The sequence below is a fragment of the Oncorhynchus keta genome, unplaced genomic scaffold, assembly GCF_023373465.1.
Source record: "Oncorhynchus keta strain PuntledgeMale-10-30-2019 unplaced genomic scaffold, Oket_V2 Un_contig_6263_pilon_pilon, whole genome shotgun sequence".
NCBI lineage: Eukaryota > Metazoa > Chordata > Actinopteri > Salmoniformes > Salmonidae > Oncorhynchus > Oncorhynchus keta.
Window position 1 is genome coordinate 217,237 of NW_026288764.1, and position 16,254 is coordinate 233,490.

The 16,254-nt window shown below is 43.6% G+C and overlaps 1 protein-coding gene across 7 annotated transcripts in view; it reads right to left on the reverse strand.

The window, feature by feature from the left end:
• LOC118387946 (CBP80/20-dependent translation initiation factor) overlaps positions 1-16,254 on the reverse strand; it is a 140,428-nt gene that overhangs the window by 37,202 nt on the left and 86,972 nt on the right. For all 7 annotated transcript variants that reach the window (XM_035776811.2, XM_035776808.2, XM_035776812.2 and 4 more), the window contains 2 exons: positions 10,239-10,746; positions 6,638-6,937 (listed from right to left, as the gene is read on the reverse strand). In XM_035776811.2, coding sequence (XP_035632704.1) covers positions 6,638-6,937; positions 10,239-10,746 — 808 coding nt within the window. The remainder of the gene's footprint in view (positions 1-6,637; positions 6,938-10,238; positions 10,747-16,254) is intronic.

Consider the following 16,254-nt stretch of genomic DNA (forward strand, 5'->3'; position numbering starts at 1 on the left):
GGTCAATATCCTTCCAGGATACCCGGGCCAGGTAGATTAGAAAGGCCTGCTAGCTGAAGTGTTTTAGGGAGCGTTTGACAGTGATGAGGGGTGGTCGCTTGACCACAGACCCGTTATGGACGCAGGCAATGAGGCAATGATCGCTGAGATCCTGGTTGAAGACAGCAGAGGTGTATTTGGAGGGCAGGTTGGTGAGGATGATATCTATGAAGGTGCCTGTGTTTATGGATTTGGGGTTCATTGATAATTTGTGTGAGATTGAGAGCATCAAGCTTAGATTGAAGGATGGCCGGGGTGTTAAGCATGTCCCCACAGCTGGGGGCAGAAGGTAGTCTATAGCAAGCGGCAACGGTAAGAGACTTGTTCCTGGAGAGGTGGATTTTTAAAAGTAGAAGCTCAAATTGTTTGGGCACAGACCTGGATAGTAAGACAGAACTCTGCAGGCAATTCCTGCTGTAGATTGCAACTCCACCCCCTTTGGCAGTTCTATCTTGTCAGAAAATGTTATTGTTAGGGATGTACATTTCAGTGAATAGAATAATATAGATTTCTAAATGTATTTTGCGAAGCGAGCGGTGTAGTCAGCCCGTACTACACTGTCTGAGCCAAGGACTACATGCTTTCTGGTAAATTTTGATTACAATCCTGAATGGGGTGAATATATTTTATATGAGATACTGTTGAAGTCGGAAGTTTACATACACCTTAGCCAAATACATTTAAACTCAGTTTTCACAATTCCTGACATTTAATCAGAGTAAGAATACCCTGTTTTAGGTCAGTTTGGATCACCACTTTATTTTAAGAATGTGAAATGTCAGAATAATAGTAGAGAATGATTTATTTCAGCTTTTATTTCTTTCATCACATTCCCAGTGGGTCAGAAGTTTACATACGCTCAATTCGTATTTGGTAGCATTGCCTTTACATTGTGTAACTTGAGTCAAACGTTTCGGATAGCCTTTCACAAGCTTCCCACAATAAATTGGGTGAATGTTGTTCTTAAGCCATTTTTCCACAACTTTGGACGTATGCTTTGGGTCATTGTCCATTTGGAAGACCCATTTGCGACCAAGCTTTAACCTCCTGACTGAGGTCTTGAGATGTTGCTTCAATATAATAACAATTCAAAAACATAATTTCCTACCTCATGATGCCATCTATTTTGTGAAGTGCACCAGTCCCTCCTGCAGCAAACACCCGCACAACATGATGCTGCCACCCCCATGCTTCACGGTTGGGATGGTGTCCTTTCTCCTCCAAACACCTTACTCAAATGATGTAAATTAGCCTATCAGAAGCTTCTAAAGCCATGACATAATTTTCTGGAATTTTCCAAGCTGTTTAATGGCACAGTCAACTTAGTGTATGTAAACTTCTGACCCACTGGAACTGTGATACAGTGAATTATAAGTGAAATAATCTGTCTGTAAACAATTATTTGAAAAATTACTTGCGTCATGCACAAATGAGATGTCCTAACCGACTTGCCAAAACTATAGTTTGTTAACAAGAAATTTGTGGAGTGGTTGAAAAACGTTCCCGTTTTAAACAAGATATTTTGTCACGAAAAGATGCTTGACTATGCATATAATTGACAGCTTTGGAAAGAAAACACTCTGACGTTTCCAAAACTGCAAAGATATTGTCTGTGAGTGCCACAGAACTGATGTTACAGAAAAAACCCAGATAAAAATCCAATCAGGAAGTGCCGCATTTTTTAAAACCGCCTCATGCCAGTGACTCCTTATATGGCTGAGAAGGAGCTAGGAGTCAGCTTACGGTTTTCCCGTTTTCCCCAAGGTGTCTGCAGCATTGTGACGTATTTGTAGGCATATCATTGGAAGATTGACCATAAGAGACTACATCTACCAGGTGGTCGCTTGGTGTCCTCCGTCGCAATTATTGCGTAATCTCCAGCTGCAGTATTTTTCCGTTTGCTTCTGATGAGAAGCCACCACTGATAGATCATCGAATAGATATGTGAAAAACACCTTGAGGATTGATTCTAAACAACGTTTGCCATGTTTCTGTCGATATTATGGACTAATTTGCATTTTCCAGTCTTTTTCTTAGCCAAACGTGATGAACAAAACGGAGCTATTTCGTCTACACGTCTATATATTTGGAAAAAATTTACATTTGCTATCTAACTAAGAGTCTCGTCATTAAAAACATCCGAAGTTCTTCAAAGGTAAATTATTTTATTTGAATGCTTTTCTTGTTTTTGTGAAAATGTTGCCTGCTGAATGCTAGGCTTAATGCTATGCTAGGCTATCAATACTCTTACACAAATGCTTGTGTAGCTTTGGATGAAAATCATATTTTCAAAATCTGAGATGACAGTGTTGTTAACAAAAGGCTAAGCTTGTGTTTGAATATATTTATTTAATTTCATTTGCGATTTTCATGAATAGGAAACGTTGCGTTATGGTAATGAGCTTGAGGCTATGATTACGCTCCCGGATATGGGATTGCGCGACGCTAGAGGTTAATGACTCCAACCTTAGTGTATGTAAACTTCTAACTTCAACTGTACATTATTTGTTGTTAACTAGTAAATAGTAGCCTACAGCAAAATGTGTTTCTAACTCGTTAACCATTTCTGCTAGTTGTTTGAGCCTGCTAACTGAGGAGTGTTAATTCACCTGTTTCCATACATGTCTCATTTTAAAACATTTATCTTACAAAGGAGTTGTTTGATCTAACTGTTTAACTATTTATCTGCACATGGAATTGTATTTCTTTTTTTGTACTCTTTTCTAATCTTTACAGGAAAATAACACAGGCATTATCTGATGTGTGGAGACATTTCACTGCAGCAAATGTAGAAGGAAAATGTGTACATTTGCAAATACTGTTCCAAATCATATGTGAAGATTGCAACAAAATGCAGAACCATCTGGCTAAGTGCATACATTTCCCTCAGCGCAACCTCTGAAAAAAAGTCCCTTTACTTCTATTGGAGGTGAAAATGATGAATCAGACACCTTATCGATAGCAACAGCTCATGGACCTCCTGGAATCAGACGTTTTTGTGACTCAATGGAGAAACGTAGTCAGATAAATGCTGATGAATGTCTTGCTCGAGCTGTGTATGCAACTGGTTCACCTCTGATGCTCACAGGCAATGTGTATTGGATGAGATTTCTGGACGTTCCTCGCCCAGCAAACACCCCTCCAACCAGACATGCTTCATCTACTAATTTGCTGGATGCAGAGTTCAACAGAGTTCAAGTGAAGGTCATGCAAATCATAGAGAAAGCAGACTGTATTCAATCATCTCTGATGGGTGGTCGAATGTTTGTGGGCAAGGAATAATTAATTACATCATCTCCACCACTCAACCAGTATTCTACAAGAGCACAGACACAAGGGACAACAAACACACCAGTCTCTACATTGCAGATGAGCTGAAGGCAGTCATCAATGACCTTGGACAACAGAAGGTATTTGCACTGGTGAGAGACAATACTGCGAACATGAAGGCTGCTTGGTATAAATGGTTAAGTATGTGAAGGGTCATCAAGTTATAACAGCAATCTACCTCACCAAGCAACGTGAGAAGAATAAGAGCACTACATTGAAGCTGTACCGCAACACCCATTGGGGTGGTGTTGTCATCATGTTTGACAGTCTCCTGGAGGGGAAGGAGTCTCTCCAAGAAATAACCATATCACAGTCTGCCAATATTGACAGCCCCATCAAGAGGATCCCTCCTGAATTATGTATTTTGGGAGAGAGTGGTAAAGCAGCCTGAAACCTATAGCAGTAGCCAATGCAGGGATTGAGGGAGACAAAATGCCATTCTGTCTGATGTTCAGACTCTGCTTGCAGATGTAAGAGAAGAAATCCGTACTGGCCTGCCCACTTCACTGTTGCTCCAAGCAGAGGAAACTGCAGTTCTGAAATACACCAAAAAGAGTGAAGACTTCTGCCTGAAGCCCATACACGCCGCAGCGTACATGTTGGACCCCAAGTATGCTGGCAAGAGCATCCTGTCCTAGTGCAGGGATCAACAAGGCCTATGGTGTCATCACTACCATGTCTCGCCACCTTGGCCTGGATGAGGAAAATGTTCTTGGCAGTCTGGCCAAGTACACTTCCAAGCAAGGGCTTTGGGATAGAGATGTAATATGGCAGTCATGCCAACATCTCATCAGCCACCTGGTGGAAGGGACTTTGTGGATCTGAGGCTCTTTCCCCTGTTGTCTACATCATCCTCCAAATCCCACCAACATCAGCCTCCTCAGAGTGCAACTGGTCCTTGTTTGGGAAAAGCACGCAACAGGCTGACCAATACAAGGGTTGACAAATTGGTGGCTATCCGGTCAAATTTGAGGCTTTTTGAGCCTGACAATGAGCCATCCTCAACAAGGTTGGAAAGTGACAGTGAAGATAAGGCCTCAGTCTGATGTTCAAGAGGTGGACATTGAGGGGGTCCAGGGAGAAGACATGGAAGCCTGAGAGGAAGACAACCAAAGCTTTGGTTTCTAGACTATGATTTCACAGATGTATGCTGAAAAAGTTTTTGTGAGATGCGATAGATCATTGGGGATCATTCAATATTCCCTTTCTTTTGTTGTTCAGTGAAACCTCCCATGAGAAGAGTCAACTCATTTAATTAAAGTTAAATTCGTGACTAAATTGCTTTAAAAATATATATATATATTGGAAGGATTTAATAACTTGCAATTATGTCTATTTATAAGGTAAAAGGTTTATGTTTCTGTCTCCATATAATATGGTAATGCAAAAAACATCTACATTTAAATAGTATTAATTTGCATATCTTTCCGTTAGTTCCCATATGTTCCCACGGAAAGTTTCCACCTCCTGGTGAAGTAGTCAAATGTAAGAGGGAACAAGATACTTAAAAGAAGCAGTATTTGAAACCACTAAAGTGGTAAAGCTTTATATATCGATTTAATGTTTATTTCGTAGTGGGCAAAACACTCAAATAAAAATACTAACCATACTAACCAAACTTGGCTAATGCCTATACTTTACTTTATCAACTTCATAATGAGAAAGTTGGGCATAAAAACATGCTGGGAAAGTTGCTGGGAACATTTCATTCAATTTAAGAGAATGAAACAACCTGTTTGAGCGCAATAAAAATAACTATGGTTAATCAAGGTTAATGCTCATTGTGCACATATAGAGATAACATAAGATGGTAGAAATAAAAGTAGATGACAGAGAATCTGAGTTGGTGAAGTCTGTGTAGCTCTGTATGCTCTTTGTACAGCAAACACACATACACAGATAGTTATATATGCGCGCAGGCACACACTCGGTGGTGGGCGAGCCATGCCAGACAGGACCGGAAGTTCTCTGTGACATAGGGGAGGAAGGGTTACAATGTGACACCAGGGCGAGAAACAAGCCTAGCACTCATTTGCTAAAAGACAGCTACAGCACTTAGCAGCCAGCCAGCCAGCCAGCCAGCCAGCCAGCCAGCCAGCCAGCCAGCCACACACACACACACACAGGTCAGAAAGGTGGAGAGAGAGGGCAAATAGGGTAGAGGGGGGGAGAAGGCAATGTTCAGATGAGAGTTTAACAGGAATATCAATTCACTACCAACAAAACCTTCGATAAAGAGTTAATAATTCATGCATTTTTCCCTAAACATAATTTGTACATTAATGGTATTTTTTAAAATTATATAAATAAATGGGAGACTAATAAAGCAAGTTGCATTTATCCTCATTAATTTATCTTTAACAAACATAGCATTTTTGTTTGATAGTCCTTTATTCTTTACTAATGAGAAATAGTAGTAGAAATGTTTAATTAATGCATTATGCTAAACACCACGTGACAAATTATCTAAATGTTCTATTGTGTTAATTGAGTCCGGATGATGCTTTAGTAAACAGGCCTGTTTAATTAAAGAAAGGTAACAGAAACCAGGGACTAGCCAGCCAGCTGTATTATTCTGTGGAATAATCAACAAATTATTCTCAGGTTTCAAGAGTGGAGATTTGGCATCACATCCACGAGTAACAATCTTTTTAAACAGGCCACATTCTGTTGTTTATAACATTAGAAATGCGTCCATTCTCTATTTACCGCAAATGAAGGCAGACAAACAGAGAAGGGGAAGAGGAGGAGGGGAGTACGGTGACGCAGCAGGTGGGTTAACATTTCGCCTGGCATGTCAGCCACAGAGAGCTGGCGGGTGGAGAGAGAAAAGGAAAGAGAGTAGAGGGGAGAGAGAGAGTTAGCGCCCAGACTGTGTCTGCAATGGAGCGTCTGTCTGGCTCCCAAAGGAGGGAGGGAAGTCGTGACACCCAGGGAGGCACTGAGCCGTAGTGCGGGCAGGGCAGACGTGGGTGGGGAGAAACCTTATCTTGGGTGAGGCTAGGCAGACGTCCCCCCCTCAGGCTATGGCCTCCCATGCTGTTCATTAGCTCTGTGCCCACTGACATTTTCCCCACGTCACACACAGCCCACGGGGCCAATGACACCAATTAGGACCATCCACACCCACTGAGATACACTGCTCACTCACACGCACTCATTGCCTGACAGACACCACACACACACACGCTGAAAGACAGATGGATGGGTGGACAGAAAGACATGCACGTACCCACATAACCCCACTCCCTCCCTCCATCCATCTCACCTGTAACATATTGAGTAGTAATGATCTAAACTTGGTCCCCTCCACCATGAATGTGGCCATCTTGTCACAGAGTCTGGCAGCGGAAGCGGCGAAGCTTCTGTCGCTGAGGGCCTTGCCATAGATAGTAGAGACGATCTGGGCCAGGCTCTCCTCTGACTGGGTCGAGGTCTGGGCCTCCTCCATGAAAGAGCTGAGCTGGCCATCCACCCCGGCACTGTTGTTCCTCATGCTGTTCAGGATCTCCAGCAAGCGGTCCATGCGGCTCCGCTGGGGGCCCGCTGGGGACACGATCGCCTCCTCCTGGAAGACACCCGATGAAGGGCGGCGGTTAAAAAACAACTTGTGTATGTAGTAGGTAACACTTTATTTAGACAGTCTGTTGAGCGTTAATAGGTGGATTATCAACATGTCATTGTCAACTGCATATCCGTGGACTTTAAACAACGAATAGTGTTAACGACTACTGTACTATAGAAAGCGTGTGGTCTTGATACTGTATCTCTGTGTCCTTACTGCACTAACAGTATTCAAGCTGACAACATGCTAGCTTTCTCTAGCAAATAGAGGTTTAACCAAACAACTTACACAGGGGAGTTGTTCCATGTCATTTCAGTAAGCCATGTCTGTATGGATGTATGTATGTATTAGTAAGACATGAGGAATCCAATAAAATTGTCAAAAGCCACCCACGGACCCCCCCACACCCCACGCCAACCCCACCCCAACAACCAGTATCAGTTCTCGATGTCTGACAAGTAGTATGGCGCTGCAGCTCGGAGTATTGGTTCTCCATCCTCCAGTGACTTCCAGTGACTATGCACGCACCACTTTTTCTACATTTTGTTGTGTTAGAGCCTGAATTTAAAATGGATTCAATTGAGATTGTGTGTCACTGGCCTACACAAGATACCCCATAGTGTCAAAGTGGAATGATGTTTTTGGAATGTTTACAAATGAGATAAAAATCAGAAGCAGAAATGTCTTTTGAGTCAAGTATTCAACACCTTTTGTAAATGGCAAGCCTAAATACGTTCATGAGTAAACATCTGGTTACTAAGTTACATAACACGCTGCTTGGATTCACCGTGTGCAAGAATAGTGTTTAATAACATGATTTTTGAATGACTACCTCATTTTTGTACTGCACACATACAATTATCTGTAAGGTCTAGAATTTCAAACACATATTCCTAAAAAAAAAAAAAGAAGAGGTTTTCAAATGCCTTGCAAAGAAGGGCACCCATTGGTAAATGGGTCGAACAAAAAAAGCAGACATCGAATAGCCCTTTGAGTGTGATGAAATTGTAATTACACCCAGTCACTGCAAAGATACAGACGTCCTTCCATACTCAGTTGCTGGAGAGGAAGGAAACCGCTCTAGGATTTCATCATGAGGCCAATGGTGAATTTAAAACAGTTTAATGGCTGTGATAGGAGGAAACTGAGGATGGATCAACAACATTGTAGTTACTCCACAATACTAACTTAAATGACAGAGTGAAAAGGAAGCCTGTACAGAAAACAAATATTCTAAAACATGCATCCTGCTTGCAATATGAGAATTTGGCAAAGAAATTAACTTTGTGTGTTATGTTTGGGGCAAATCCAACAACATCCCTCTTCATATTTTCAAGTGGTGGCTGCATCATGTTATCAGCAAGGACTAGGTTGTTTTTTAGGATGAAAATAAATGGAATAGGGGAAAGATGTACAACTGAATGCCTTCAACTGAAATGTGTCTTCCGCATTTAACCCAACCCCTCTGAATCAGAGAGGTGCGGGGGCTGCCTTAATCGACATCCACGGCACCCGGAGAACAGTGCCTTGCTCAGGGGCAGAACGACAGATTTTTACCTTGTCAGTTCAGGGATTCGATCCAGCAACCTTTCGGTTACTGGCCCAACGCTTTAACCACTGGGCTACCTGCCACCCCAATAGAGCTAAGCACAGGCTAAATCCTCGAGGAAACCCGAGTTCAGTCTGCTTTCCACCATACACTGCGAGACAAATTCACCTTTGAGCAGGACAATAATGTAAAAAAACACACAAATACACATTGGAGTTGCTTACCAAGACGACATTGAATGTTCCTGAGTGGCCTAGTCACAGTTGACTTAAATAGCTTGAAAAACTATGGCAAGAATTGAAAATGGGTGTCTAAATGATGAACCACCAACTTGAAGAATTTTGTGCAAATATTGTCCAGGTGCGAAAAGCTCTTAGAGACTTACCCAGAAAGACTCACAGGCTGTAATCACTGACAAAGATGATTCTAACATGCATCGACTCAGGGGTTTGAATACTCATTTCATTTTCAATAAATTAGAAAACATGTTTTCACTTTTCCATTATGGGGTATTGTGCATAGGTGGGCTAGATTTAAAAAAAAAATTCAATCCATATTGAATTGTAATACTACAAAATGTGGAATAAGTCAAGGGGTATGAATACTTTGTAGGTAATGTATTCCCTGTGAATCTGGTGACGCCCCCCCCCCCCTTCAGAGAAATTTGCCATTTAAGTCGCTTGCATAATTCACCATAAATTAGTGTGAAAGTACCAGGTTTTGTCCAATAGACTAGCCTTAATGAGGAGAACTTGGTATTATTCACTAGGCAGCGAACGGAAGAAAGTCGACTGAAATGAGGTACGAAGTAGATTTATTAAATTAGAAGCGCAGTTTTAGTTTTCCATTTCAAACTGTTTTGCTACAGTATGCCTTAATGAATACAACCCTGGACTCAAACGCAGACAGACCTGGCTGAGGATAATATCCCATGTTTCCTCCCATTTAGCAAAATTCCTCTGTGTCTGCGTCCCAAATAGCACTTTATTCACCTATATAGTGCATTACTTTTGACTATACCCCCTATGGGCTGTGGTCAAATATAACACACTATATAGGGAATAGGATGCCATCTGAGACACAGCCTGTGTTTTCCCTCCAGATCGGCTTGTTTGAAGCTGTCAGTTAATCTCAGTCTTGTTGTCGGAGGCTGTAAGTGGGTTAGGAGCCTCGATGTCTTAGATACTTGCAAACTAAAAAAACACACAGCGTCAGAAATTAGTTAGCTTATGTCCCAAATGGCACCCTATTCCTTACATAGTGAACTACTTTTGACCAGAGCCCTATGGACACTCGTCAAAAGTAGGTAACTATATAGGGAAAAGGGTGCCATTTAGGACGCAGGCTTAGATGGAGGGAGGGGGAAGTAGTCCTGGGCTAAGGTTGGGCTGGTTGTGGGAACGCTGGAGCTGAGACCAGCAATACAAAAGTCTAGCACACAGCAGAAAACATCAAAAGGCTGTTGCTCCAGCTACTTATCCTCCTCCCAAGAGAAGAGAGAAGTTTACCCACGACAGCAAAATCTACAGACAAGCCACCACTGTTAATCCAGACTGAACCCTTACTGAGAAACCTGTGTGTGTGTGAATGACTTTGTATGCATCTAAAAAGGTGCATTATTTACTGTGGGTTTATGTGTGTGTACGCAATGCGCATGTGGTGTAATGTGCATGTGTGTGTAGAAAGGGGAGGGTGTGGCCATGGCATGCGATGGTGATTGACAGACAGACGAGACAGTAAAGAGCTTTCTTTTACCTCGTCTTTTAGCCTCCTCCTAAGCCTCTCTTTGGACGACGGCAGAAGACGGACTTTAGGGCCACCCTGGCCCCCAGGCTGGCTGGGAGGCCCGTCATTGGGGCCCCTTGAGCTCTCTGGCTCCAGCCTAGCGCTGGCCTCCTCTGCCTTTACATCAGTCTCTTCATTTTTTCTGGGTGGTGCCCCCTTGTCTCTGTCTCCCGTTGGGGTTCCCCCCCTGTCTCTGCCCACTGCCGGGCCACCCTGCGGTCCCTGTTCTCCTCCCTGCCCCTGCTGGTTGTGGTGCCAGCGGCGGTTCTGGCTGTAGCCATGGTGGAGGGGCCCCTGGCGCTGCCCGCCGTGGCCCTGAAACTGCTGCCCATGGCTACCCCCACACTGTCCTCTGTGCTGCTGCTGGTCACGAGGATGTTGATTGACTGTTTGTTGTTGTTGTTGTTGTGGCGACTGCTGCTGCTGCTGGGTCTTCCTGTCTCCTTCTCCTCCCCCCGGTGGTCTCTGCTGCTGTCTCCTGTAACGAGAGGAGCAGGCGGGTAAGGGTTCTGTTAACCATGTGGCAAAGCGTGACACCCAGGCTACTCTGTCTGGCCAGCCTGAACCAAGCCAGCGACCCCAGGCACACTGTCACAGGGCCACGGCCAACTCCATGTCCATCTGTTCAGCTGCGACTCAGTCACTCCCTCTCGGGCCGCCTGCTCTCTCTTGATCATCTATTGTAACACAGTACCACTATGTCTTTACCTTCTAACACACTGTCTCCCCTGGCACAGACATAGCTCATCTACCAGAGCCTGTCTTCTTTCAGTCAAATACTAAAACACCATAGATCTGTCAACAGCTAACAGCTATGGCCGCCTGCTACCATAAGGCCTGGGAGTTCTTATAAATAATAGGTGCTTCCCGATGTGGTGTGGTTCTCTGCTGACTGATGCAACAGGATTAAACACATTTGTTCTGCTGTCGCCCTTAGCTTCAGATCAACAGGAGCTTGCAGGCCGTGTCTGTGTAAGGGGGGTATAACAACTAATATCCGTCCAGGTAACAACCCTCGACTAAAATCTGATTACAATTTTTGAACATGCCTTCCTTTCAACTATAAGGGGCAGGTAGCCTAGCGGTTAAAGGCGTTGGGCCGGTAACCAAAAGGTTGCTGGTTCAAGGTGTCAGAAACAAATATGCCGTTCTGCCCTTAGTTAACTCCCAAGAACAACTGCTCCCCCTGGCGCCAACGACGTGGACGTCGATCAAAGCAGCCCCCCCCCATATCTCTCGGATTTAGACACATTTAGCTTGAATGCATTCAGTTGTGCAACTGAATAGGTATCCCCTTTCCTATCAAACCATCATAGAAACACAAGAACCTAAAGCAAGCAATTCATATGGAACTGTCCTCAACCAACATTCTAACCCTTCAACAAAAGCACCATCACATCCTAAACAACACTGTCCAAGATATTTCCAGCAGATTTTTCCACTGCTTGTGTTCAAATTTAACACCACACCCACTCTACAGAGGCATGGAAAACATGAAGCAGGCCAACACTCATAAAATCCAATAGCGCCACCATTCATCAATTCTCTCTCTTTAAAGATTGGCCAGCCAGGCAGGCATAGACCCAGGCCACGCAGAGCAGAGATATGTGACCAACCAGCCAGCAACAGCCATTCAGTCAGTCAGGCTGTATTTTGTGTTTCCAGCGCTGCAGTGATTTGTAATAAGTTAGCCAGCCAGCCAAACAGGGCCAGCTACAGCAATGCTATATAGCCAGTCAGTCAGCCAGCCAGCCAGCCAAACAGGGCCAGCTACAGCAATGCTATATAGCCAGTCAGTCAGCCAGCCAGCCAAACAGGGCCAGCTACAGCAATGCGATATAGCCAGTCAGCCAGCCAGTAGCCGGTTTCCATAAGGCTAGCCAGAGAGCCAGATCCAGCCAGTTCCATGTGCTGCAGTGACATATAGCCAGACAGCCAGCCAGGCAGGCGGTCAGCGAGCCAGACTGTTTCCAGTGCTGCAGTGATTTATAGCCACCCAGTCAGTCAGCCAGCCAGTGTTTCCCAGTACTGCAGTGCCACTGCCTGCCAAACCCCTGTGACCTACATTACATTCTCTAGAAGAGCTGGATCCTACACGGCTGGCTCACTGGCTCCACAGCTTTTAATTAGAAGACTATAGGTGTTCAGTGCTTTGCTCTATGTTCCTTTCCCATGATATATTTCACTGGTCTATTTATAGCGTTATGGGGCTAGGGCGCATGCAGTACTATCACCCTGAGCTACAGTACGTTAGCCTACAGTTGGAGGGTTGTGTGTATGATTGTATTGTGTGTGTGTGTGTGTGTGGTGGTTATTAAACTGATATGTGACCGTAGATACAAGAGAGGGTCACAGGGAACAGGTGGTGCCCTGTGTGCAACCGTAGCTAGCTTCCTGAACCTGGAACCAGCAGCACAGAATGATTCCTCCCTCCCCACCATGTTTATATCAAAATATATAGACATGCAAGCAACAAAACCGAAACACCACCACAGTCCAAACATACAGATGTTTCCACAAATAGATGTCCTATAGCTTAACACACACAATGACAGAGTCACTCACATTGTTTTGCAATATGTCAAAGCAATAACAGACAATCACCGAATTTCCGCATCTCATTACAACTCAGATATAGAGCAGTAAATTGAGTCACAGACTAGTTGGGGATGTGGTGGGTCCTAGTCTAGAAGAAGTCTGTCTGTCACACTGATCTGCTGTCAGATGTTTTCTGACAAGTTCCCTGGGACAAGTTCCCTGAGCATCACGCCTGGCTGCCTCAGACAGAGGAGCAGAGAAACAAACACGCAAATTGCAGCATACACACACAGACCTCACTTTACCCCCAACTTAATAATGCAGGGATTTTCCTGCCATTGAAATCCTTGGGCGGGCCCCCTAAGCGCTTTTTCTGGTCGCTTAAATCCAAACTGTCATTTTTAATTATTATACATTTGCGGGATGGAAAAAGGCTTTCAGTGTTGACTTAAAGGATATAAAGTATGTCGAAAAGATAATGGACCTATATAGTTTTAAATAATATAATATTTGAGAAATCACTAAAATAAAACCTAGAGAGTGCTTAGGTTTCCATCCAATTGGTGAGATTTATGCAAATATTCTGAAATCCGTATAAATTGATGTGCATTTTCCCACCAGATGTGTTTTCATCAAATTTACTTGTTGGGGATAAAAGGCTGTGCGTGATGACGTGGTGCACATAAAAATGACTTGAAAATGGGCTTCCATGGCATTTATCTCTACTGATGGTTTTGTCAAAAAAAGAAAGCTTTATTGGCTATAGCGAATGTGCCCACTTTGGTCTTGGCACGTTCGCTCTAGCCAACAGCTCACAGATAAAGTGCGGGTATAGCCTACAAGATGACATTATAATTATTTGTCAAACAGCAGCCAAAGCATCGATCATCATGTCACCAGAATAAGACCCTCAGTATTTTTTGGAAAGGCGCATCAAGCTCATCACCGTGCACTTTCACCACCTTGTAAAGTTCATCCTAATTTATTTAATCTGTAGCCTAACAAACGGCATGCTTTCCCGAGTCGTAGTAGGTGGACTACACGACATATCATCGCGTGACTCCAAGTTTACTTCGATATAATGGTTATTATATCAATCTGCACATAAAAAGGTGTTTCAACAGCCATTTCTCGCATGTTTTCATCAGGCCTGTCGTGACATTTTTTTTTTTATCAGACATGTACTTTACTTGCTTAAAAAAGGTTGGATGGAAACCTGTATATAGCAGTATAGATTGTTATTGTGTTTGCGCAAAAAAACACAGCATTAGCCATGGCAAAATGCATGGAATTGCAGGAAATTAGCTTTAAACTGCAACATTTTCTCTCAGCTGCATGGCAAAATGTGTAGAATTGCAGTAAATGTTCTTTAAACTGGAAGAGAAATAAAATATCAGCTTTCATCAAGACATTTCAGCCACTCCAACGGGGTCGACCGCATCCCCTACCCCGCCCCCTGCCACTCTCACCACCTAAAGCCTCTTTTTTTATACAGAAAACCCCCTGTAAGGATCATAATAATTGACTGAATTTACGCAACGTTTTGTCCAGACGCTTATAGCACTTTACATAGTGAGGAGGGAACCTCACATAATTTCCCATTTTAAATGCAACCACCCCCTGCCCCCTTCCAGCTCACAGCCAACAAAACTTAACCTCGGTAGCCTCTTGCATGCAGCCCTCCCTGCTCATAAAAACAGACCCCCACCACCCGGAATAATATCAACATTTCCCCCTAAGCCAGTGCGAGCCTCGAGTGTAAACGTAGCCACGGCCAGACCAATGGAGGAGAGGCTGGGAGTCGGCCTGACAGGCTCAAAATAAAGATGTTCCGAGTCGAGGGCCCCAGGTTCCGACCGTGGCATTCTATGACTTTATGAGTGTTAACCTCGGCCCTATCCCCGACCCCCACCCCTCCCCAACACTGAAACATCTTGGGGGCAGATGCCTAGAAGCCTCACCCGAGCTCCTGTGTGTTTCATGGTAGAATACTCAGGAGAGAGAGAGAAACAAAATAGTCTAACACAGAGTTTTATTTTCAGTGGAACAATACCCCAACTTGTAAAGACAAAGACACACCTGAATGGCTTTCCAAGGTGTTTAGTGGTCTAGTCTCAGTCCTCCTGACTTAAATCTATAGAATTTCGGGGCAGAAAACTAAAGGAGAAGTAAAGTGTTTCAGATTTCAGTAGAATGATCAGGAGCAGAGGAGAGAAACAGAACATAGAGCAATATTCATATAAGGATTTAATAAAGACAGAAAGCAGCGAGTTGAGGTGAGAGCAGTGTTGGATTAATGGACAATATTGTGCAATGTGCATGCATAATGAGTATGGGAGGGTTGAATAGAGGGATTCACAATGTGACGAAAAAGAAGACTTCCTGTGTGTCCAAATGTAAAACATTTTAGAAAATGAAATGCTAGCCATTCAGAACGGTAGAAAAGAGAAGTGCAGGTGCTGCCGTGCTGGTTTCAACTTTCCCACAAAAGCCTCTGTCTGAGCTCAGACAGTTATGTTTAAGTAACGCTTTTAAAACTCATAATAGGAGATCAACCAAGTCAAATTGTACAGACATTTTCCTGAACAAAAGTTCTTACCTTCTAAAAAAAATTAGTCTGGCTATATCTATGATGCCCCATAGATGTCATGGTGGAAAGAAAAAAAAAACAGCCAGGCTTATCTATTCCCTTAGTTTGTTATTTGTTCCCAACTTCCCTCCCTCAAATTAGTTCCCTCAATGTATTCATTAATTTTCTCAATGTATTTATTTGTTCCCTCGGATCTCCCGCGCAGATCGATCAAAGCGCCACTGAATGGTCGACCATGGTCTCAGCTCTCCATTGCTAGGACTACTTCCTAATTTCGCCATTTAGTCTAGTTTGCTTTGTTTGTCATGCATTCTTGTTAAGTAGAAGTAGGCCTATACACTTCGTGCAAACTCTGATTCATGCCACGTGGACAGTCCATTTTGTGCGCCTCTTCCACATGACCCAGTATTTTACTCTACATGCACAGGGCTATACGCTAACCTCGTCCCCAGGCTATTGAGCACAAAAGTGTTTGTGAACAAGATTAAGGCCATAGCTCACGTCCAGTAAATCATGGCACCGGCCAAGCACCTGAATGTGTTTATGATTGGTTTACAATTGTGTATGTGACTCAGCAGCAGAAAGGAAAGGAATGCTAATTGATTATTTATAATTTCCAGGAGGCTTCGGTGTTAACAAGTGCAATGAAATGTTCTCATCCGTACACGAAGCAAGAACTCCAGGCATACTCTAGCTAGCTAGCTACCTATCCTAGCCTGACTGTTGGCTAACATCTAATCCTATTTTCCCTAACCCTAGCGCCAAACCCTAAAAACCAACCCTAACATGGAACCCAAACCGACTGCGCGCGTGCGCCATCGTGCCCCCCCACACCAAACGCGACCACAACACGCAGGT